General features: G+C 44.0%; 1 protein-coding gene across 2 annotated transcripts in view; it reads left to right on the top strand.

Moving 5' to 3' along the window:
• The window catches only part of RAB6A (RAB6A, member RAS oncogene family), a 99,822-nt gene that overhangs the window by 40,312 nt on the left and 34,168 nt on the right, over window positions 1-25,342 (top strand). Inside the window, exons 2-4 of one of the 2 annotated variants that reach the window (XM_077837922.1) lie at window positions 16,423-16,481; window positions 22,878-22,931; window positions 24,691-24,796. In XM_077837922.1, the coding sequence (XP_077694048.1) occupies window positions 16,423-16,481; window positions 22,878-22,931; window positions 24,691-24,796 (219 nt within the window). Of the gene's footprint in view, window positions 1-16,422; window positions 16,482-22,877; window positions 22,932-24,690; window positions 24,797-24,861; window positions 24,968-25,342 lie in introns of both variants that reach the window. The other variant, XM_077838006.1, reaches the window with a different exon arrangement.

A 25,342-nucleotide genomic window follows, 5' to 3' on the forward strand; every position in this document is an offset into this window, starting at 1 on the left:
TTCTCTGCATCTTTTACTACTGGCCACTGTTGGAGATAAGATACTGGATTAGATAGTCCACTGTTCTGATCTGGTATTGCAGTTCATTTACACAAGGAGAGCATCTTCTGAACAGTGAGAGCAATTTGACAATGGAACAGCTATTCAGTATCATCAATGAAAAATATTTAATGGTGAAAACTTCTGTAGGCAAAGCCTGTAGTAAGAAGAAAGGGCTGGACTGCGTGAGCTGAAAGGTCCCTTTCACCCCTACCATCTGATGGACTTGCTCTATCCTCTTCATTCCTGACATTCCAAAATACAACTTTCATCTTAAGTAAACTTAGAAGCAATAATAAACTTCCTGTAATTAAGTAAGTAAATGAATATTGGTTGCTGCTGGCTCTGTCAGCATCCACAAAAGAATAAGCAAGTTCTGCATACTGCTTTGGGGAATGGGGCAGAATTTCCACTGCATGATAGTGGAGACTACAGAGGAGGATTTTTTTAAATAAGCTGCTTTAATCACTCTCATATTCCCATTCTGCAGTGGGAGAGTGGGCTGACAAATCTAAAAATAAACTTCCTTGATGACTGGCTCACATGGATCGTTTAAGTCAAGTATGAACATGCCCACCGTTGGGGTTTCTTTCTAAATGAGTCTAAAAAAGGCTTTAATGCATCATTCTCCAATGTGCTGTGTCTTTCTGCTCAGCTACACTTCTTCCCTTTCTGTGGCTTTTATTTCTAGCTCTGCCATAGCTTCTCTCTCATGTTTTCACACTCTCATCTTTCTGATCTTTGAGATCCCATGGATGTCCTGTATACTGAGGACTCAAGATTAGTTTGAGACCAACAATTAGAAAACTTCTAGGACTTGTAATTCACCATATTGCAGCTTTGTCAGTGGTAGCTATAGTGCAGTGTCAGGTCATCTGATCCTGCCATGAGTGGGGTTAAACACAGAACAGGGTTAAATGACCATAAAAATGTCTGAGCCTTGCACTACAGCTATCATTACTGAAGTATGCCTTGGTGAATTATTAGTCCTAGGATAGACAAAAGCCAGTAGGAATAGCTTTAGAAATCCATACTGCAGAATATACACTCAACTCTCTTAGGTCGGATAGGTAACATGTACCTTCCTAAGTGTCCACACCCTCAACTATCTCCCCTTAAAGGAGACCAGCGAAGTGTGGTCGGAGGGACTTAGGTTTATGCTCTTTGTTTGCTTCCTTACAAAGCACACCTGAAAGGCTTTTAAAGTTTCCCTCTGCTTAATTTTTACCTTTAGAAATAACAAGAATGTCAAGCCTTAGTTTTGCTAGAGGAATTCTTGGAGGACCCAGAGAAGTGGATTGGAAATTTTCTCATCTTTTTGCTGGAGAGGGCAGGGGCTATTGAGTCTTTCAGCATATCCTTTTTTTGTCTCCCAGTTTTTCTCCGGGGTGTGTGTGTGGGAGAGAGAGAAATAGGGGGTTATCAACATTTTGAGGAGCTGAATAAAAATCTCTTTCACTCTAAATCAGGTTTCACTGCTCTATCTCTGTGAGACCTTAACGTTTGCCATCCCTGTTTTTCCTGGAAGACTTTGTGTAGGAAGCCTGAATTTCTAATGTAAAACAGGCAAATCCCTAGAAAAGGGACAGGAAGGACTGTCTGTCTTCATACATCATAAAGGAGCAAAAGTGGCACAATCCCAATTTTTTTCCTTTGTGGGTCACTTCTAATTACTTTGCCTGAACTTCTTACCAAACTCCTGCCTGGCAACAAATGACCTTCTAATCCTGTCTTGGCAGGAAAATGATTTTGCATGATCTAATGGGTCTTTTCCATCTCTAACTTCTGTGAGTCTCCCTAGTGGCTCATTATAGCATGAAACAAAGAGCACTTTTTGTTGCACTGCCAATAGTGGGCAATAGCATATACTGTTAATGCAGGCAGAAAGGAATAGTAGAGACCTGCTATTATTAATTGGTTTTATTAGTGGATGGTTCTTGTGGGGTGTCTGCTTCCGTTGCATTGCATATTAGAGATGTAGAGCAACATAACATCTTTCAGGAAGCAGGGAAACTCTAAATGTGCATGGTAATTTGTCTGATCAGAACTGTTAGAACCAGAAGCTTATCACAATGACTTCAGTTGTATCTGACTGCTCTGTGAAATGCACGTGTCATTTGGTTCTGGTCTTCCTAACACTCGGCATTTGTCAAATGGACTTGATCAGCCTTTGGGCTTTGATTTCTGAACACTGATTTTGTAAGAAAGTAATCCATAGAAGAGCGCCAGTTTACAAAGTACTGTGTAGAGCAATTTGTTTCTTTTTAAACTTAGGAAAAAGCTTGTTGTTTTAAAAAGCAATATAGCATATGGGGCTGGATGGCCTAAGTTAACGGAATGGGAGTAATAGAGCCTGTCTCAGCTCTAGCCTGGGTTAGACCAAGGCCTGATTTACAAAGTTATTTATGTGTCTGTAAGTGCAGGTAGGCACCCAGTAGGGCTTGTAAAAGCACCAAACTTCCTTTGAAGTCACTGTGAGTTAGGCCCTCTCTAACATGCCACAAGGTGCCTGTATACGTCTTTAGATACCTTAATACCATTGTAAACCTGGCCCCAAGTTACTCTCACCTTGCCTCTGGCCTGTGTGAAATGAATTGGAGGTCTCACTGGACAAGCATTCATGCCACAAACTGCTGCTCCTTTTGATACCCTTGTGGTCAGACTTAGCAGAGCTCACCCACTGAGTGGGACATGGAGACTTCTATCCTACACGTCTGGTCTCTTGCGGTCAGGGCTGGGACACGCTGGTGGTGCAATGAGAAGGGAGCCTGCATTGCTGCAGGGGCTTTCACAAATACACTGTCTCCAGCACGTTTCATTAGCCCTGTTGCCTTAATCCCTTCCTGTAAACAACAAAGCATGCTTCCCACCTTTCTGTATTGTAACATGCTATGTTCTGGTTGCCCAGAGCCCTGCAAGATTGGGGCACTGAACTCTCACTCTAATGGAGTTGAGGGCATCCAGCAGCTCAAGTGATCCTGCCCTTCGATTGTTATGACGTGCAGAATGGTCACACCCTAGCACTAGGCTTTTTAAGAAGAAATGTATGCCAGTTCCCCCGTACAAGGAGCCTAATTTAATCTGTTGAGTAGAGCTGAGCTGTATGAGCAAGGAGGAGGAATCCTCGGAGTCCTGCCTGCTTGAGAGGGGAGGTATGACAGCACTATAGCAGGCAGAGAAGAGTAGATCTGCCTTAGGGTGATCAGCATCTGCTTTTAAAAGCCCTCTGGGAGCTGCATTTTTCTCACTGGCAAAGGCTGGATGAGCCTGCTTCTCGTTCCCACCAGCAGTATGCTTTCCTTGGGGGGAGCTACTGAGTTGCTGCTAATGGAATTGGCTCCTGGAGCTGGGAAAACATCATCCTACCTTGTTTAAATAACTACTGGGGGGAGCAGCGGGGGGATGTCTGTATCTTTTCAGTTCCGGCTTCTGCTTTTAATGCATTTGGCTTAGGTAATTTTTGGATGTTTTAAAAAGAGGCAATTTTAGTGCTTTTCAGAGGTGCCAGACTGAATATGAAGTCTTCTAGCCCCCTGACATAAGAACATACGAATGGCCATACTGGGTCAGACCAAAGGTCCATCTAGCCCAGTATCCTGTATTCCAATAGTAGCCAATGCCAGCTTCCCCAGAGGGAATGAACAGAACAGGTAATCATCAAGTGATCCATACCCTGTTGCCCATTTTCAGCTTCTGGCAAACAGGGGCTAGGGATACCGTCCTTGCCCATCCTGGCTAATAGGCATTGATTTATCCATTAATTTGTCTAGTTCTTTTTTGAACCCTCTTATAGTCTTGGCCTTTACAACATCCTCTGGGAAGGAGTTCCACAAGTTGACTGTGCATTATGTGAAAAAATACTTCCTTTTGTTCATTTTAAATGTGACAGTCCTAGCATGACCAATGGTTCTGAAAACCGCCCATCATCCCTCAATCTTGACCTTCTATAGTCTCCCTTCCCATGCGATCCTTGGCTTCTGCAGAAACTGTCTGCAGGGTTTCATAGTGGTGGTGTCGGACACAGATAACTCCACGACTACTTCTTGCGTACACGCACCGTGTCTCAGGCGACATGTGACCAGGATTCATCACTGAATTTGGTCCGCTGGTTGGCTAAATTAGGTTCCCTGGCTCGGGCCGGGTATTGACATGGAGTTCAAAGTGGATGCCTATCCAGGCCTCCCAACAACATCACTAGCAACTGAACTCCGGCCATCAGCTCATGTTGTATACCACCAGACTGGCATCAGTATCTCTTATCCCCAGTAACAGAGGAGATGGGGGGGCGGGGGGATTCTGCCAGTATTTATGTCCTGCACCACCCCCTTTATCAACAGTTGTGCATTGCCCCTGTCCAGTAAGATTTTATAAAAGCCTCAAGTGCAGAGGGGTGATCACTTGTCAAAGACAATCAGATAGCTCCCACTTGTGAATTTTGATAGCTCTTTAGAATAGCTTGCCATCCCGTCCCCCCGCCCCAAACCAGGGCACCTATTGAATCCCTGCACTGCCTTAGTTTAATAGAAAGGAGCATGGATTGCAGTAACTGCCTTTGATTAGCCACAAACAGCTATGGGTTCAAATTCACCCTTTAAACTAAGGGTTGGGGAAAGCAGACAGGTGCAAAGGAGCACGTGGTTTGGACATCCCTTAGGGGAGGATCTATAAATGGAGATTCTCTGTCCTAATGAGGAGAGATGGAAGATTAAAAAAAAAACAGGTAAGATTTGATGAGAAACAAAGAAGAAAAAATCCCATTCAGTTACATCATGTAATGGAAGACAGCTAAAAGGTGACAAGTTTTTAAAGTGCTTATATACCAGTGCTAGACGTCTAAAGAATAAGATGGGTGAACTAGAGTGCCTCATATTAAATGAGGATATTGATATAATAGGCATCACAGAAACTTGGTGGAATGAGGATAATCAATGGGACGCAGTAATACCAGGGTATAAAATATATCAGAAGGCCAGAACAGTCTTGCTGGTGGCGGAATGGCACTATTTGTGAAAGAAAGCATAGAATCAAATGAAGTAAAAATCTTAAATGAACCAAACTGTACCACAGAATCTCTATGGAGAGTAATTCCATGCCTGAGTAATAAGAATCTAGCAGTAGGGATATATTACTGACCACCTGACCAGGATGGTGTAGTGACTGAAATGTTCAGGGAGATTAGAGAGGCTATTAAAAAAAAAAAAACTCAATAATAATGGGGGATTTCAACTGTCCCCATATTTACTGGGTACATGTCACATCAGGAAGGGATGCAGGGATAAAGTTTCTTGACACCTTAAATGACTGCTTCTTGGAGCAGCTAGTCCTGGAACCCAGAAGAGGAGAGGCAATTCTTGATTTAGTCCTAAGTGGAGTACAGGATCAGGTCCAAGTGGTGAATATAGCTGGTCCCCTTGGTAATAGTGACCATAGTATAATTAAATGTAACATCCCTGTGATGGGTAAAACGCCACAGCAGCCCAACACTGTAGCATTTAATTTAAAAAAGGGGAACTACACAAAAATGAGGAGGTTAGTGAAACACAAATTAAAAGGTACAACACCAAAAGTAAAATCCGTGCCAGCTGCATGGAAACTTTTTAAAGACACCATAATAGAGGCTCAACTTGAATGTATACCCCAAATTAAAAAACATAGTAAGAGAACCAAAAAGGAGCCATCGTGGCTAAACAAAGTAAAAGAAGCAGTGAGAGGCAAAAAGGTATCTTTTAAAAAGTGGAAGTTAAATCCTAATGAGGAAAATAGAAAGCAGTCTAAACTCTGGCAAATGAAGTGTAAAAATATAATTAGGAAGGCCAAAAAAGAATTTGAAGAACAGCTAGCCAAAGACTCAAAAAGTAATAGCAAATTACATCAGAAGCAGGAAGCTTACTGAACAGCCAGCGGGGCCACTTGATGATCAAGATACTAAAGGAGCACTCAAGGACAATAAGGCCATTGTGGAGAAACTTAAATGAATTCTTTGCATCAAACTTCATGGTTGAGGATGTGAGGGAGATTCCCAAACCTGAGCCATCTAGGTGACAAATTTGAGGAACTGTCCCAGATTGAGGTGTCACTAGAGGAGGTTTTGGAACAAATGATAACCTAAACAGTAATAAGTCACCAGGACCAGATGGTATTCACCCAAGAGTTCTGAAGGAACTCAAATGTGAAATTGCAGGACTACTAACTGTCATCTGTAATCTATCATTTAAATCAGCTTCGGTACCAAACAACTGGAGGATAGCTAATGTGACACCTATTTTTAAAAAGGGCTCCTGAGGTGATCTTGGCAATTACAGGCTAGTATGCCTGACTTCAGTATCAGGCAAACTGGTTAGCATTTACCTTTTGTTGCATTCTCCGGACCAGGGCTAACCTTATGACCAATATGCAGAGGCAGAAAAAACTCCTGACACTGATCTTTAGCTTCCTTAATATTTTTCTGTCTCGTGCAGATCAAACATTCCCCAAAATCTGGGTCTGGTGCTTTGTATGAGAACAAATCTTAATTTTCTTTTTCTTTTTTATCCATTTTTATTTGCTAGCCTTTCATCTTTTCCAAAAACTCCCTGCTGTGACGTCCCTTACCTCATTATACAGTTCAGCATGTGATTGCTGAATCTCACCTTTGATTTTCCTTATTTTGGAGAGTCATCGGAAAGTAAATCTAAGGCAGCTATTTTGGCTTTCAAATATGCTGTTGCTAACTAAAGACTTTTTTTTCCTAACTGCCAGCTCACTGTACCATAGTTGTGTAGGCACTGCAGTGTTGGCAGGAGTAAAAAAGTAGCAAAATAGTCAGCTGATTGGACTCTGCAACATGCAGTGAATATGTTAACAAGGTGCCATTTTATTTAGTCACTCTTCTGATCAGACCCTCTCTATATAATTGGATATTAGTTTTATAGGTATGTTTTGACGAGCAAAAAAGGTGTGTCCGCTCTCCAGTTCATAGAATTTAAGGCCAAAAGGAACCAATGTATCATGTAGTCTGACAGGCCATAGAACATTATCCATTAACCCCTGTATTGAGCCCAATAACTTATGTCTGACTAAAGCAGATCTTCCAAAAAGGCATCCAGTCTTGAGCTGAAGACAGAAAGGGATAAAGAATCTGTCACTTCCCGTGGTAGCTTGTTCCAGTGGTTAACCACCTGCACTGTTAAAAATCTGGGCCTTATTTCTAATTAGAATTTGTCTGGCTTCAACTTCCAGGCATTGGTTCTTGTTCTGCCTTTTTCTGCTGGATTAAAGAGCCCGTTAGTACCCGCTACTTTCTCCCCATGAAGGTACTTCTACACTAGGGGTGGCCAAACTGCAGCTCACAAGCCCCATGCAGCTCTTTTACAGTTAGTGCGGCTTGTGGAGGCCCCCCTACTCCATTCTCCATTCACCAGATGGTAGGGGGTGGGGGATCGGGGCTTCTGCCCTGCGGCCGGGGGGGGCGGGGCAAGGGGGGAGAGGGGCTTCTGCTCAGCGGGGAGAGGGGTTCTCGGTGCCTTAGACCCATGAGGCATGCCTGCTGAACTCCCTAGCCCCAGCAGGCGCCTCCAATGGAGTGAAGCCCCGAGCCCCAGCAGGCACACCCAGCTCTCGAACTTCTGAAGATTATTGTATGCAGCTCGGAGGGTCAGTAAGTTTGGCTGCCCCTGTTATAGATTCATAGATATTAAGGTCAGAAGGGACCATTTTGATCATCTAGTCTGACCTCCTGCACAACGCGGGACACAATCTCACCCACACGCTCCTGCGATAAACCTCTCACCTATGTCTGAGCTATTGAAGTCCTCAAACCGTGGTTTAAAGACTTCAAGGAGCAGAGAATCCTCCAGCAAGTGATCTGTGTCCCACGCTACAGAGGAAGGTGAAAAACCTCCAGGGCCTCTTCCAATCTGCCCTGGAGGAAAATTCCTTCCCGACCCCAAATATGGCGATCAGCTGAACCGTGAGCATATGGGCAAGATTCACCAGCCAGATACCCAGGAAAGAATTCTCTGTAGTAACTCAGATCCCATCTAACATCCCATCACAGGCCATTGGGCCTATTTACCATGAATATTTAAAGATCAATTAATTGCCAAAATCATGTTATCCCATCATACCATCTCCTCCATAAACTTATTGAGTTTAATCTTGAAGCCAGATAGGTCTTTTGCCCCCACTGCTTCCCTTGGAAGGCTATTCCAAAACTTCACTCCTCTGATGGTTAGAAACCTTTGTCTAATTTCAAGTCTAAACTTCCTGATGACCAGTTTATATCCATTTGTTCTTGTGTCCACATTGGTACTGAGCTTAAATAATTCCTCTCCCTCTCTGGTATTTATCCCTCTGATATATTTATAGAGAGCAATCATATCTCCCCTCAACCTTCTTTTAGTTAGGCCAAACAAGCCAAGCTCTTTGAGTCTCCTTTCATAAGACAGGTTTTCCATTCCTCGGATCATCCTAGTAGCCCTTCTCTGTACTTGTTCCAGTTTGAATTCATCCTTCTTAAACATGGGAGACCAGAACTGCACACAGTATTCCAGATGCGGTCTGACCAGTGCCTTGTATAACGGTACTAAAACCTCCTTATCTCTACTGGAAATACCTCGCCTGATGTATCCCAAGACCGCATTAGCTTTTTTCACGGCCATATCGCATTATCGGGTCATAGTCATCCTGTGATCAACCAATACTCCAAGGTCCTTCTCCTCCTCCGTTACTTCTAATTGATGCGTCCCCAGCTTATAACTAAAATTCTTGTTCTTAATCCCTAAATGCATGACCTTACACTTCTCACTATTAAATTTCATCCTATTACTATTACTCCAGTTTACAAGGTCATAGACTGTAATCAAGTCACAGCTCACTCCTTTTGACAAGCTTAACCGATCTGAGCTCTTTAAGTCTCTCAGTATAATGCATTTTTTCCAGCCCGTAATCACTTCTGTGGCTCTTTCCTGCATTCTCTCCTATTTTTCAATATCCCTTTTAAAAAGTGGACACCAGAACTTGTGTGTATGTGTGTATGTATGTATTACTATATGTAGTTATTCCGCTATCTATCTCACCGGTGCCATATACCTCCCTTCTCTTACTCACTACTCCCCTGTCTATATACATCCAAGGATGGCATTAGCCCTTTTTGCCACAGCATTGCACTGGAAGCTTGTGTTGTCCCTGAAGTCCTTTTTTTATCTTAACGTGAATGCAGTGCCTTGTTAAGAGGCAGGCTAAGGTGTCTGAAAAGTTGTTGGTTGGCTGTCTTGTAGCCTAGAGGAGGACATGGACTATAATAGAGCCTGCCAATGCTGCTTTAAATGTGTGAACTTGCCTCTTAATGAGGCTTTTGAGTCTGATTGCGCTAACATAAGGTATTTTTCCTCCATTTGCCGATGGAAACACGGCCAAAGACTCACCGCCTGACTCGTTTTCTGCTTTCTTCTGGATGCATTTCTCTCTGGGTTGCTTCATATTTCCAACCAAATTTCTGGATGTTGACCTTGTGTGTTGGTCTCTAGGCAGCGAGCCTCCCAGCCCGGATCACCAGACTCAGGCTAGTGGGGCTTGTGATTATGTTCTAACACGAGCTGCGTGGACAGCTCTTTGAAGTTGTGGGGTGGGCTGGAGCTCAGGGGCTGAAGTCTGAGGGTAGTGGGGGAGGGAGCTTTTGAGCCTGAAACGCAACTCCAAAGCACCATCTACACAGCTATTTTTAAAGTGCCAGTACAAGCCCGGCAAACCTGAGGCCTTGTCCACACTACCGAGTTTTGTTGACAAAAGTTATGCCGATGATCAAAAGGTGTTGTAATTACATCACTAGTGCATATTCACCCTACGCTCCCTCTGTTGGCAGAGCACATCCACATTTGGTGCTTTATCATTGATAGTGAGAGCAGTGCACTGTGGGTAGCTATCCCACTGTGCTACTCGCCACCTTCTGCAGCTAGGCATTGTGGGAAGGTATGTGGACTCAGTGTCCCATGATGTTTTTTTCTGTCTCAGTATTCCAGGGGCTTCCAACTCGTTTCGTGTCATTTTTCAACAGCCCCTGTTTACTGTGCGCCCACCATCTCTTTCTGAAAGGATGAATCCAGCACTGTTATGAACACATCATGGCTGGTCATGCAGTATATCATTAATTCCCAATCTGAACAGGAATCAGAGTTCCCTGGCCTGTTGTATGCCATGGAAAGAAACAACACCAGATTACTTTTGGCATTCACAAAGCAGCTGCACATGGTGGACTGTCGCTTTTGGACTCAGGAAACAAGTACTCAGTGCTAGGATTGCATAGTTATGCAGGTCTGGGATGGCCGAGCAGTGGCTGCAGAACTTTCGGATGCAGAAAGCCACCTTCCTGGAATTGTTTGGGGAGCTCGCCACAGCACAATGGCACAAGGACACTAGAATGAGAGTTGCCCTCTTGGTGGAGAAATGCATGGCGATCGCCGTGTGGAAACTGACCAATCCAGACTGCTACCACTTGGTTGTGAATCAGTTTGGAGCTGGAAAGTTGACCCGTGGGGCTTCGTTAATGCAAGTGTGCAGGGCCATTAATCACATCCTGCTATGAAAGACTGTGACTCTTTGACATGTCCATGAAATAGTGGATGGCTTTGCGGCAATGGGATTCCCTAACTGTAGAAGGGCGATAGATGGAGCACATATTCCAATTTTGTCCTCGGACCATCTTGTAATGGAGTACACCAGTAGAAAGTGGTACTTCTCTATGGCATTGCAGGCGCTTGTGGATCATCGTGGGCTTTTCACTGACATCAGCGCAGGGTGGTCTGAGAAGGTGCATTATGCACACATCTTCAGAAACACTGGCTTATACAGAAAACCACAAGCAGGGATTTTCTTTCCAAACTAGAAGATTCCAATGGGGGATGTTGAAATGCCCATAGTGATCCTGGGAGATCCAAGCAGCATCAACTGAAAAAAAAAAAAATCACTTACCAGGGTTCTTCTCTTCTGTGTCATGCATGCCAGAGACGAACTGCTGGGTCTGGCTAGACTTCTCCGGAGTGGAAAAGAGATCCTGACTCACTGCACCAATGACTACTCTGCCCTGTTCTCTACATTGTCCTCCAACTCAACATCCTTAGCCACAACTTCGCCCTTGGGGTTGCGTCCACTGTCTTCTGCCTCCGGTCCCACCTAAGTATCCATGGGGCTCTTGGCGGTGGAGGTGGCGTCACTGCCTAGGATAGCATCCAGCTCCTTATAGAAGCAGCAAGTCTTCAGCACAGCACCAGAGCAACGGTTTGCCTCCCTTGTCTTCTGGTATGTCTGCTTCAGTTCCTTTATCTTTGTTTGGCACTGCACTGTGTTCTGTTCGCAGGAATTGAAGTTCTTGCAGCTGGAGCACAGCTGGGACTGGACAGCCTACTCCCCATATACTCAGCAGATCCAACAACTCAGCTGTGGTCCAAATGGGAGAGCGTTTGCTGCTTGGAACCGCCATGGTCACCTGGGAAAATGCAATGAGTTCTTCATGCCGAGCAAAACATGAAGTGGAATTTCAAAAATTCCCAGGCCTTTAAAGTGGGAGACACAGATGCCTGTGTACCTGGATGCAGGGCAGTGGAGTTTGAACTGCTGACTAGAGTGGTCAGGATGGGCATTATGGGACACCTTGTGGAGGCTATTTACAGCGACAAAACCAAGCGTGGTGTCTACACCGATGCTTTGTCGATCTAACTGTGTCGCAAAAGGCTCTGCGCCTCTCGTCGAGATGGTTTTATTTTGTCAACAAAACTCTGTAGTGTAAACTAGGCCTGTGTCTGTCCAACTGGGAAGCTCGCCGCCACAGGCAGTTAAGACTTATATCCTGAGTCTGTCTGGCACAGCTATTACACTGCTCCATCTAGTGGGGCAAGGATTTTTATTGTCCGTCTGTCCGTCCGTCCCTCCCCCCCACCCCCATTTTGACAGAGATGATCATTTTAGAAGTCTTTTCCCTTTGTTGATGGCTTTGCTGTCTGTATTCAGCTTTGATTCTCCTCCCCAAAAAACATATTGTCATGAAACAGAACGTTGTTTAAAATCAGTCCTGTTTCAGGTGCTGTAAGTCAAGTGTATGTTCAGTAGAGACCAACATGGTTCTGATCCTGAACTGTAAAGTGAGATAGAAGTGAAAACGGAACTTGAATTACTGTGACGTAAGGGCAAAAGCAAACTGAACTCTGGCTCCATGGCCCTCCCTCTGTGTAAGGTGAATGAACAATAATCAACTTGCTAAAAAGGCCATATCTACACTACAGACGCCACAGCAGCATAGTTACGGTGCCACGGCTATGCTGCTGTAACCCTATAGTGTAGATGTGGACTACAGCAACGGAAGAGGTTTCCTGTGCTGTAGGAACTCCACCTTTCTGAATGACAGGAGCTAGGTCAGTGGAAGCATTCTTCATTGACCTTGCTGTGTCTGCACTGGGGGTTATGTTGGCACAGCTATGGTGCTCAGGAGTGTGGATTTTTCCACATCCCTGAACACAGCACCTATGTCAACCTAAGTTTTAAGTGTAGACTAGGCCAGACCACTAGCTGTGGGATCTGGCCTGTCTTCACATCCTTCTCAAGCCACTATATTTAAGTTCAACCAACCCCAACCCCCCCTCCCCTCGCCCCATTTTCCTGCCTAGTTAAATGTCAGTATAAAGCTTGGGCCTGCCTGAGACCACGTCTCTCCCTGAGTGACAGCACCGCAGCGGTGATAAGGGTGGAGTTTTTAGGTTTTGTTTAACTCCTTTCCCCTATCTTAGTATACTGGGGAAATGAATTAACCAACGTGTAACGTTGTTAATCACTATTTAGTACTTGGTGTGGACAGTCGTGTGTAAAAGCATATGAGGTGGTCTAAATAGTGTGAAACATGTTGACTGAAACCTATCTCCTTTTCCTGGTGTAGGCTGAGGCCTGGTCTACACCAAAATATTAGCTTGACCTAGCTACATCATTCAAGGCTGTGAGGAATTTCACACCCTGTGTTACATAGTTAGGTTGGTCTAACGCCCACTGTACTTGCAGCTAGGTCGACGGAAGAATTAAGAAGTGGATTGACTACATCAAAAGGAAAAGAACCCTTCCATCGATGTAGGAAGTGTCTGTGCTGCAGTAGCTCTGCTGCAGTGCCGTAGCTTGGCAGCTGTAGGGTAGATACACCCAAAGCCTTTGATAGCAAGGGACTGCTGGCAAGACAGCTTCCATGAGTGGCCTTTGGCTCTTGGTGTGGAATAGCCAGTTTGAATTCCAGGGCATTCCTCAAGGCCCACCTATAATCTTTTGTGAGCTTGGGGCATCCGGGGCCATTCTGAGGTGAGAAAAATATTTTTGTTTTTGTTTTTTGCTGTTTCTTTGCCTTTTGGCTTGTGATGGAGGGCATGGGGAAGTTGCCTTATACAGGCTCTGTTCCAAATATTGTAGGAATGGTTCTTTGAAATGAGTGTTAAGCCTATACAGCTTCAGGGTGGGTGCCTGTTTATATAAATCCAAACCCATGAATTTCAAAATCTGAGGCTCACCGATCCCACTGGCTCTATAATTTAAGAGAAAGTGCGGATACTGTTGGTTCCAATCACTTAGCTCTCACTTCTACCTAGACTCTTAAAGCAAGTTTGCACTAGAAATGTGATATTTTCATAGTCGTGGAATTAAAACTGTAAACAGACGGTATCAAGCCTAACCTGATTCGGTAACTATTGATTCATTTTGTAAGGAGAACCTTTTTTCCCTTAAAGAAAAAGAAGAGTCTTTGAACTGAAGTGCATCCAAATTACCAGTACGTAGGTTGAAATAGTTTCAATTCAAATTAAACCCAACAGCAATCACCTTTTCTCTCCCCCCGCACCTGCTGTTTGATGCTGGAAAGGTAGTTTAAATGAGGGTGTTGGGGTGTAGGGAGATGTGGCAAGTGATAGGAAAGAGAACCTTCCTGTCTGGTGGATCTGTATTTTCAGCAGAGATTGCTTCCAAGAGATCCAGAAGTACAGGAGAGGAGTTCTAGAAGCTCGTGCTGGCAGCCTGCTGGCATGTTTTGAAGTACCTGCAGTGTATGCTTCACTGGTCATGATGATTGGTAGTCCTGTTGTCGATCCTTTCAGTGCTCTGTCATAGTAAGATGGATTTGCTCTTGGTGGTGCAGGGAGATACAGATTGACCTCACTGTACCTCAGGACTCCCGAGAGAACCAGCTCAGTGGTAGTTACCTGCCCACTCTCAGAATTTCCATTGGGGACTCTGTAAATTACTCATAGAGGTGCAGTGAGGATTTGTTAAGTCAGCTCTTCTCCTGAGTTTCTTGGCCAGATCCACTGCTCCCATTCTTTGAGCTATGCAAGCACCCTTATGGAGGGAAGGTGCTGTTCTGTTTTGTTGCATCCTTCTGATACACCTTCAACTAGTGGCACTGCACCAGGGTCTACATCAACATAGATGCTGGAGTGAATCATGCGGCAAAGTTAATCTGAGACTTGCAGTGTCTAGATCTGTGACTGACCACTGCTTTGTGTTCACTCTGCACCACATCTCCCTGTTCAACATACTTGTATTCTGTTGCGTAGGGTTCCCAGGACAAATCTGAATAAATGTGGGACTACCTCTGCTCTATCTCAGATGCTTGCTGCCTAAAGCTATACATTGAATGGAATATTTGTTACATCTTTACAAAGGCAGCCTTCGAACTTCTTGTGAAATTTGATTATGCTTACAGGGTGGAAGCATTTATGAATTCATGGAGAAAGTCGCATCTGGACTCGAGGGCTCTGTCTCAAAGGCTCCTTGTTGGAAGCTGCAGAGTTCATTTCTTATAGCAGAGCTGGATTCAAAAGGAAGCAATGGTGAAATTCATGGACGCTGGAAATAGAATCAAATGCTCTGTTGGGGTGGCCTTAGAGAGCCCTTGTTCGTAGAAGTTTGGGCCAATGTTGTCAAAAAGACAAGTGATTCATAGTCCTTTTTCATGGTCTCCCCAGTCCCCACCCCCACTTTCTGGAAGGCTACATGCTACTGCTTGTGGGGGGCATCTGGTGGTTCTCAGTGCTGCCGGAACAGAGAAGCTCTGGCTATTGCTGAAGTCTACAGCCCTGTGCAAGTTGAGCTGCCACATCTTCAGCTGCGTTGTGTGGGTGGGTAGCGTGGAGGTAATGCAGCTCTCCCTTTTTGTCTGTTCTGCACCACCTGAACTAGCCTATATGGAAATCACTGCACTGATTCTTATGGAAGGCCCTATGGCGGTGTGGAGTACAACAGAGAAGCATAGTGCATGGCAGTTGCTTAGCACTAGAAGTACAGTGCAAGGATTTTAAGATGCCAGACTGTGATGAGGCACAAGAAGGGATTTGGTTTCACCAGCCTCACACTCCTCCTCTTCTATTTTCTTACTGACTCCTTTAGTCTAAACTGGCTCAGAAATGAGAGCAAGTGGTGGACTAGGTAGAAAAGGAGTTTGTCAGGTCACTTGTGTCCTCATCCCAGCTTAGCCACTGACATGTCACTCAGAAGCTAGCTGCCTTAGTGTGCCTGATTTACAATGGGTATGTTACTTCTTACCTGCCTCAGGGAGACATAAGCTTTTGACAGAGTGCTTTGAAATCTCTGATAAATGCTAACGAAGCACACAGTACTAATAAACATAGTGATGGAGATCCATTAACAATGGCATGATACAGGATCTAAGATATTAGGTGATCTACCTCTCCTACCAATCCTGAAATGCAGCCACCATCAGATGGAATGTGGGAGCTATTTAACACTGCACATACCTGCATATGCTGCAAGGGGTAATACATGTGTTGTCTGCAAGGGTGGATCGAAGCTGGTGTGGTGGTGAGGAGTATAAAGTAGATTCTGTCCAGGCGTTCTGTGGGCAGGGGGCCTGCCAACTTTAGTGCATTTCCATCCTGTCTTGTGGTAGTGACTACTAGTTACGTCAGGTGCATGTGTAGTGTGAGTTAATGGAAATCAGAGGTAAAATTTTCAAAAGTAAGGCCCAGATACACAAAGATGTTTAGGCTCCTAACTCCCATTGAAATCTAGCTAGGAACCGAAATACCTTTGTGGATCTGGACCTAAATCACTTTTGAGAATGGGCACAATTGGCTAAATTTTAAAATCAAACACAATAATTTGAAATTAATATTGTAGTTGGATCTGTTATGTTTGCTTTTTTTGTGTGTATTTAACTTTAATTTCTTAAATATCTGAATGGCTTTCAGAAAAATGGTAGTAACTCTTGCAACAATTACATCAACTGAGTTCCTTTTTACCCTTGGCCAGTTTAATTGCATAGTATTGATTGATGGAACACCAGTTAAAACTGGAATGCAGTGTTTGGTCACTTGTTCTAATTTCACACTAAAAACTGTTCCTTGAACCTGTTTTTCTGTTTTCTAGTGGGGAAGACCTCCTTGATCACCAGGTTCATGTATGACAGCTTTGACAACACCTATCAGGTAATAGAATCAATCTCAGCATTTTATGGGCCCCAATCTTGTCAAACTGTTTTTCACGTGAGGCCTCTACTTGCCTCTAGTGAGTGAGGGTTTGCTGATCAGCCAGTATCCTAAATATATTTATTTGGTTTTAAAGCTTTAAACTTATAAAACTACACCCCACCCCACCATTGACTTCTTCATATAACATTGGAATTTGCATTGTAGCTGACCAATGGGCAGGTGATCCCTCCGCTTTGAAGCGGAAAGCCAGTCTCCTTGAGAAGTGGCTGTTCTCAACTATTGGGATAGCTCTGCCATTCCCTTCCTTGCTTGTTGCCAAAACTTCATGGACCTTATTCACCCCTAACGTAACTCTAGTGATGGTCATGGAAATACAGCAGGAGTGACTCTGGAACGTACTGATGTGAGTGGAGTTACCACCAGAAACTTGGAACCATGTTTGCTGGCGCAAGACTGGGAAGAAAGCTGTTCCACAATGGACTCCTGGCTTGAGCACACCGTGGGACTCGAGGGTCTGTGGAGCATAGAGGGGAGAAATGAGTAGTTTGTTGTTTAAAAAATGTGTGTCTCGCTCCTGCTATCTAAGCAGAACTCTGTGTAGCTCAAAAGCTTGTTTCTCTCTTTCTCTCCAACAGAAGTTTTATTACCTCCCCCAACTTGTGTCTCTAATATTCTGGGACCAACACGGCTACTGCACCACTGTATAAAACTATTAAGGACAGGTCCAGGCATGGTTCTCTCATGTACCACCTCGGGTTTGAACTGGCAGCATGGTTTCTGACTGCTGGCAACAGGAGGCTGTAATAGTGGTTGCTGCTATTTACTCTGTTCAGCTCTGTAGAGCCAACACAGCTGTGTGTTAGCTGGATTCTATTCTGGCTACATAAGCAAACCATGTTCTGGTTGACTCATGAGCCAGGAAGAACCCAGTTCTCACATTCTAGCTTGATCTTGCAAGGCAGCTACAAAAACCGTTGTTTTTTTCATAAGTGGAGCATGTTTGCTCTGGCAGCCATTAATCATGAAACCAAATGCCACTGTTACAGAGCCCCTTCTTGAAACAAATCCGCATTATGTTACTTATTTACAGTCCCATCTCACCCATCACATGCTAAGCACTTTCCAAACAGACAGTCCCTGTCCTGAAGACCAGTCCTCTATATTTATATTTTTTAAAAACCCAGTACTGTAGTTGTTCTCCACTTAAACTTGTAAAAGCGTTTTTGGGAGATTCTGTCATAGCCTTTCCTCCTTATTAATGGTTTCTTTCCTGTCTCTCCATAGTTCCCCATCACTGCTGCTAGGCAAGTCGGACAGAACTAAATGCAAGTTCCCATTAAATCAGCAGTGTTAGCAAAGCTTCTGTGGTCTAGGGTGACTACAGTACACATTAGCCTCTCCTGGGAGCAAACATCCTTGCAGATTCTGCCCACAGTAATTACATGGACATGTTAAAGCAGTGCTTTTATTTAATCATCTCTCTTTCCAACAGTACTTTTTTCTTTCAGTTCTATTTTTTTCTCTGTGGACTCTGTGTCCTAGTTTTACTTGGAGAGCTTTGACCCTCAAACTTTATGTTAATGCAGCTGTCTCCATGGGAAGATGTCTGATGTAATAAACTGATTGCAAAATGAATGAGTGGGACTTAGTTAGAGAAATCTTGGGGGCTTATCAAATAATCAGCTTCAATTTACCTGTCACTGATGTGTGCCTAGCTTTGTACTTGTATGGCACCATTCACCTGAGGATGTTTAGTTTTACAAACATGATCATGACTCAGAGGCTGGGAAATATTATTCCAGAGTTTACATAACAGGAAGGGGGGATAAAGTTCCACCAGGTTAAGTGACTTGACCAGGATCGCACAGCAAGTCAATGGCAGAGCCAGAACCCAGATTCCCTGCAGCCCAGTACCAAGTTCTGAATAGCTGAGCCCTGTCAAAAGTCCAGTACTGTACCTTGAATTGTGTTTGGCTAATTTTAGCTATAGGTAGGTTGACAGATGATCTTATCTTCTGGTGCCTTTTGACAAATTTGGGTGCACTCTTTATTTCTGAAAGCTTCCACAACCAATCACTAGAGCCATATTTGTCGGGTTCAGTTATAAATAGGACGCTTGTGTTTGATAAAATATTCCTTGCTTTGTGTGGGTTTTTTATTCCCAAGTTGCCAAGTAAGAGGCGTGCTGCTGTTGCTCATCGGTTATTAATAAGCTACTTTCAGGAAAGCAGCAGTTGTGCAGACATACAAATCAGCACAGGGTTCCCTGCTGTGTGTTTTGGGGGGGCGGGGTGCGGGACTCATGAGAAATAAAATGTGACGTTTGGCAAAGTATGTTCATAACAGGAATGGAACCCTTTGCCTGCAGGTGGGGTTGGGAGAGGCTGCATTGTAGATATTATGCAGTGCTGGAGAGCAAGGAAAGGCCAGCAAGGACAGAGGCCCCAAATTACCTGCCACACTTTTAAACAGCTGAGTAGCAACTTACTGACCACTTGCTCTTCTGTTTTCATGCTCTCTCTGTATATGGCCTTTCTAAAAACACATGCGGTAGCTCAACCACAAGATATGGGCTTGATGCAACAATTACTGAGTGAAAGTTCTCTGACTATTATGCACAAGCTCATACAGAAAAATGATAAAAGGCAAACATGCCATACCCCCATGGGCAACACTTGTCACAAAATGATCACTCCATAGCTGACTTCTCAGTCCTCATCCTCAAAGGAAACCTGCACAACATCTCCAAAGGACAAGCTGGGAATTTAAATTCAGAAATTTGCTAGTCACTAAAAATCATGGTCTCAATAAAGACACTGGATTTATGGCTGATTACAACAATCTAACCCACTAACCCCCCTTTTTTATCCTATGACTGTAGAGGTGTTAACGGGCTACTGTACTTTGAATGGTCTCTTAGAGTGTGTTAACTACTTTCGCTAAGTAATCTGTACCAATTTGTATTTAGCTGTGACACTCTGAATACATTTCCCAGACATGAAGAAGTCCTCTGTGTAGTTTGAAAGCTTGTCTCTCTCACCAGTAGAAGTTGGCCCAATAAAAGACATTAGTTCACCCCCTTGTCTCCGTTATGCAAGAGAGCAAACTAGAGGATTGTAATGACCCCTTCTGGCTTTAAAATCTATGATTCTGTAAGCTGTAAAAATGGAGGGAGGATGGTCTTGTGGTAAAGGTACTTGCTTGGGACTCAGGAGATCCAGGCTCAATTCCTGCTCTGCCACAAACTCCCTCTCTTACCTTGGGCAAGTCACTTGTCTTCTGTCTATTCCCAATCTATAAAATAGGGCAGTGTTGTTATGCCCATCTCACAAGGGTTTTGAGGATAAATACTTGGATACTATGGTGAGGGGGCCATATAAAGATCTAGACAGATACTTGCAGTGGATGGAGCACTTTGTTCCATTTAGGTCCACCTGCCTCCTTTAAATTTGCAGTTGTGCCTCACAATGTATCTCTTGCCTACAGAACCTGTAACTACTTGCTTCTGTTGGTTCCACATATTAACAACTGTATGTGTGAAGAAATGGTACCCAAACTTCCCTAATTCTTACTCTACTTTAGCTTAATTTCATGCCCACTTATTCTTGTATCTGACAGTAAACTTTAATAGGCTTATAGCATCCTTCTTACTTCAAGTCCGCTAATCCGCACTTCAGGTTTTCCCATCTCTGTGCAGCTGGGGACAGAACCAGAGCCAGCTTGCAATTCCTGTCTTCCTCCTGTCAGGAACTTGAACAGATGCCCAGCTCCTGTGTCCTTTCTTTGATTTAAGTTTTATTGTATTTAAAAGTTTAGACTCCTAGGCCTTGTCTGCACTTGCGGCGGCGAGTAGGGTACGTGTAACTACATGCCGCAGAGAAAGACAGATTGCGTCCAGACTCGCTGTGGCTACTCGCATGTAGCTACCCATGGCAGTGAAAAACTCTGTCAAGGGGAGGCCGAAGGGAAAGGCTCCGGCAGCTGCCCCGCCAGACCCTTTCCCTGCTGCCAGAATCTTTCCCTGCGATGGGCAGAGGAGGAAGCGGAATACTACACTGCTAAAAACAGCAGTGTAGACGTGGGAGGCACTGTTTTGGCAGATAGGGTACGTACCCGCAGGGTTCAGGCGTGTCTTTACTCACCTATGCAGTGCCTCACCATATCCCCTGCTGTTTATACCCATGCTAGCTGGGTGTCGGTATGCTACACGCTGCCACAAATGTAGACCTATCCCTAGACTGCCTGTTTTCTTGCCTTGCCCTCTGCTCTCACTTCACTTATTTTTTTATTATTATTATTATTATAATATGGCTAGAATTGTGCGGCTGTCCAAATTTGGCTCCTCTGACTCTGCTCAGTGTGTCAATATCAAATTTTCATACTTAAGATCTACACAGCGTAATGTTATTTCTTATCCGTTGAGTAGGAGATACTGAAGATACAGTGCCAGGCTAATGGGAGACCACTCAATCTGGGATGCAGAGAGAGTTATGTTGCTTCTGACCTGCTTTAATGAAGATGGAAACTATCATGCGTAATTGCAAATCAGACTCACTTGAGCTGCTGTTGTACAGGAAGCTCTTGCACAAAGCAGCTGGGACAGTCTTCTGTTTGAGCTCAGCCTCCTTTTTACTAAACCCGTTGTAAAAACTCTGTTAGTCACCAGGATGGTGTTTTTACTGTGGTTCCAACTGGACAGTTGGAATTTTTGGTGTGACCCAGGGTTGTGTGTGGTGCAAGATCTTAAGGCTTTTATCTATTAAATATTGTTTAATTGAACAAGGAAATCCATAAGATATCAGGGAGAATGGAAACTTTCTTGAGGCAAACTTTAATGTAGCTTTATCAAAACCTTGTAGCTTGTTTAGCAGTGGAAGGGAAATGTTTCAATGTACCAGTCGACTGAGTCCCCCAATATGTATATGTTAGGGATTCTCAAACTTCATTGCACTGCGACCCTCTTCTGACAACAAAAATAACACATGACCCCCAGGAGAGGGGACTGAAGCGTGAGCCCACCCAAGCCCCACCACCCCGGACTGCGGGGCCAAAGCTGAAGCCCAAGGGTTTCATCCTTGGGCGTGAGGCCTGTAACCTGAGCCCCACTGCCCCTGGCTATAGCTGAAGTCTGGGCCCCAGGCGGTGGGGCTCGGGCTTTGGCCCTGGGCCCCAGGCGGTCTAACACGAGCCCTGGCAACCCCATTAAAATGGCGTCATGATCCACTTTGGGGTCCCAACCCACAGTTTGAGAACCGCTGGTATATTTCATCTGTTCACCTCTAAACTTTGGGATCCTTCCCAGTTCTTGATGATGGAAATGCTTTTGGGTCATCAGCATTTGGGAAATCAACCTAGTCACTTTCATATACCTTCCTCTGGCTTCCTCCCAAGACACTGGCTTTCTCTAGTCAGGAAAAGTCTTGTGCATCAAACACTGCAGCTAGCAGCAGAGGGAAACTGAGTTGGATCATGCAATGCTAGTCAGTTTCCTTTTGCAGCTGGCTGGTTGCATGAATACCACCCACTAGATTGTCCCCCAACCTATTGGGAAGCGTGGCAAAGAGATGGTAGAATGCCTACAATAAAAAGGATCTTGTGGTGCAGAAGCATTTTTGGGATAAGGGTTCCCTTGACTTTTAGGATCAAGCTTTCTTACCGTAACTTGAGGAAGACTAGACCCTTAATGGTTTTGTTTCAGTTGATACCAGGTTGCTGGGACTCAGCTTGTCTTCCTGGCTTCATTGATACCATTTAATGGCACTGCAATATAAAGGGTCACTCTGTTAAAGCCATGGTAGTGTTAGTAGCCCCAGTCCCAGGTCAGTCATACACCTGCAATACACAAAGCTGCAGTACTGAGTTTCCCAATCCTGCAGTAAATATTCAATACAGCATCACCAAGAGAATGAAGACTTTGGATCAGTGCTACAAGGGCTGGGTTTTAACACTGTTCCTCCCTTTCCCCCACATTTTGGTTAAGATGGTGTCAGGATTTCTGTTGCTATGCTCCAGTAATGTCTAAAGGCACAAAGAAAACCCTGCTGCTGTATACGTGTCTGTGGAATAAATGACCGAAGTTGTGTACAAACTGGTTAACTTAATTAAAAACGTGCCCTTTTTATGCTGTAATCTTATGCTACTAATAGGCACTAATTTTGCCAATATCTTTCACCTTATTTAGGTATGTACTTAAGAGTCTTGAGGCTTAAAGTGGAAAAAGCCTAACCTGTATCTTGCTTTCAAATCCCACTGAAGGAAAGCGCTATCCCATAAGTATGGCCCTCCGATCAGCTTGTACCAGTTCTAGTCTGGCATGACAATTATTGAATACCCTTGAGAGAAACAGATAACACCTGTTTCTTTTTTTAATTGAAATCTGACATTTTTTTACAGGCAACAATTGGCATTGACTTTTTATCGAAAACCATGTACCTGGAGGATCGAACAGTGAGTAAGATTTTGCATGATTTTCTGTAGTCGCTTGGAAAGAATCTGTTATTCTTGGTATTATTTTTGTAATCTGTCATAATGTGAGCATGCTTCAGAGTTCTGAAGTGGCCTGGAGGTCTAGAAGTAAACCATCCTGCTACCAGGCAGAAGATCAGTGTTTGACTCAGGCTTGGTCCCTTGCTTCTAGGCTGTGCTGTGGAGGCAATGTAGGGAAATGAGTGTTTGCCTCTTGAGGTTTTTCACAAGTTTTGAAAGAGGCCATGTTCAGTCATTCTTGATTTGAATGGTCAATGTGATGCAGAATGTGGGGAGTAAAGGAGGAAAAGTGCATGGCTGGGGGAAGGTTTTAAAGAGTCTGCTGTTAGATGGGGTTTTGGAAAAGGGGCACCCCCAAAAGTTCTTAATATGTGGCTGGGGGCTGAATATAAATTGGATCATGACTAGAACTGCCAGCCTGTAACTCAGCAGGGTTTAACATGTCATTTTAAATAGAATATGTATAACTCATAAATATATGCATGTTTACTCTGTTTAGAACAGTACTGTCTCTGAAATTAAGCCAGTGTTCCACAGAAATGAACGCCATGGTCCAAAATTAGCTCACATCCTTAATAAATGGGGTATATATTTGTAGAACATAAATTGCATAACTCTGCACAAGCTGATGGTATTGGATAAACGCACAATAGATGTGATTGCATTTTAAGTGATCTGACAAATTAGCATGCTTTTTCTAAAGCAGTTCAGGCCCTTAGATGTTTTTATATAGATGTATGCTGGTTTATAGAGCATCTTGTATTTTCTTTCAGAATTGAAGTGGTAAGAGAATTTCATCCTTGTCATCAGTGTTTATCTCAGTTACTTTGCATTATGGCTAAACCTTACATGCAGCTGAATGACTAGCATTCATCCTCTTTGAAAAAGCATGATGTTAGCCACTCCAGTGGCTTGGCAGCAGCTGGAAGACTTGCATTTAGAAGTGGTCTTAAATGTGATTCTTCCAACCCCCTTGTCATACAGGTCTCTGTGGTAGTGACGCATTTGGGCCCCAGGAAGAATGACAGCAGAGCATGAATGCCTTCTGTGGGTGGATGTGCAGATTGGCACTTGCCTCAGGTTTCCTGCTTGCCCTCTCTGGCTGGAAAACTCAGCCATCCTATTGCCCGCCCTCTAGAAGTGGGAAGGGGCTTTTGAAATACGAAGAGGTGGGAAGTGAGTGTGAAATATAGATTCCTCTGGACTCCTTTCTAGATCAGTTTAGGTAAAGAACACACTACCTTTAGGCTATGTGTACGCTACCGCCTATGTCGGCAAAATTTATGTTGCTCGGGAGTGAATATTCTACCCCGGAGCAACATAAATTACACCGACACAAGCACTAGTGTGCACAGCGCTGTGTCAGCAGAAGAGCTTTTCCCGCCGATATAGCTTATGCCAATCATGGGGGTGGTATTTTTATGCTGATGGGAGAGTTCTCTCCCGTTGACATAGAGCATCTTAACCACACACATTGCAAAGGCGCAGCTGTGCCGCTGCAGAGCTGTAAGTGTAGAGATGGCCTTAGATACCACTGGGGGTGGGAGGTTGCCACAAGGAGAGGCAGTTCGCTACTGCTCCCAGTCCCAAACAATCTCCTGCATGAGTTATATTTTTATTTAGCTTTTTAAAAAGCCAATAAAATAAAATTTACTCTTTATTTTTAGTGGCAGTTTGGCTTTTTTTTTTTTTTTTTTTTTAATTTTCTCCCATCCCACAGATCAGGTTGCAGCTGTGGGATACTGCGGGTCAGGAACGTTTCCGTAGCCTCATTCCCAGTTACATCCGTGACTCTGCTGCTGCTGTAGTAGTTTACGATATCACAAGTAGGTATATTGCACTGGGTTTGACCTTTTCTTATTTTTCTTGCTTGTTTGACTGATTTTGTTAGGTACGGTTGCAATTATGGGACACAGCAGGTCAAGAGCGGTTCAGGAGCTTGATTCCTAGCTACATTCGTGACTCCACTGTTGCAGTTGTTGTTTATGATATCACAAGTGAGTGGGGGGAATTCTGCATTTCTGATACTCTGCTCTGTCGTTCTCTAGCCTAGCTCTGCATGTCCTATCACACTCATGTGGTTGTTCTTCATACTGGCATGAACAGTGTTTCCTTTTACTGTCGTCAAGTTTTTGAAACCAGACACTTCTGATCACAGCTGTTTGTAGTAATGTATAAATGGACTTATGAATCTCCCTTGCTGAAAGAATACATTTATGACCCTTTCCTATCACATGGTTTGTCCCAAAGCCCTGAGCACTGGCTGGCCTAGTCTCATCTGCTCTTCTTTTGGGTACCATCTCCATCTTTGACTTGGTCTCAAACACCTGAATCACTTGCTTGCATATCTTTGAATTTCCAAATTAGAGCTT

Source organism: Eretmochelys imbricata, chromosome 1 (genome assembly GCF_965152235.1).
Source record: "Eretmochelys imbricata isolate rEreImb1 chromosome 1, rEreImb1.hap1, whole genome shotgun sequence".
NCBI lineage: Eukaryota > Metazoa > Chordata > Testudines > Cheloniidae > Eretmochelys > Eretmochelys imbricata.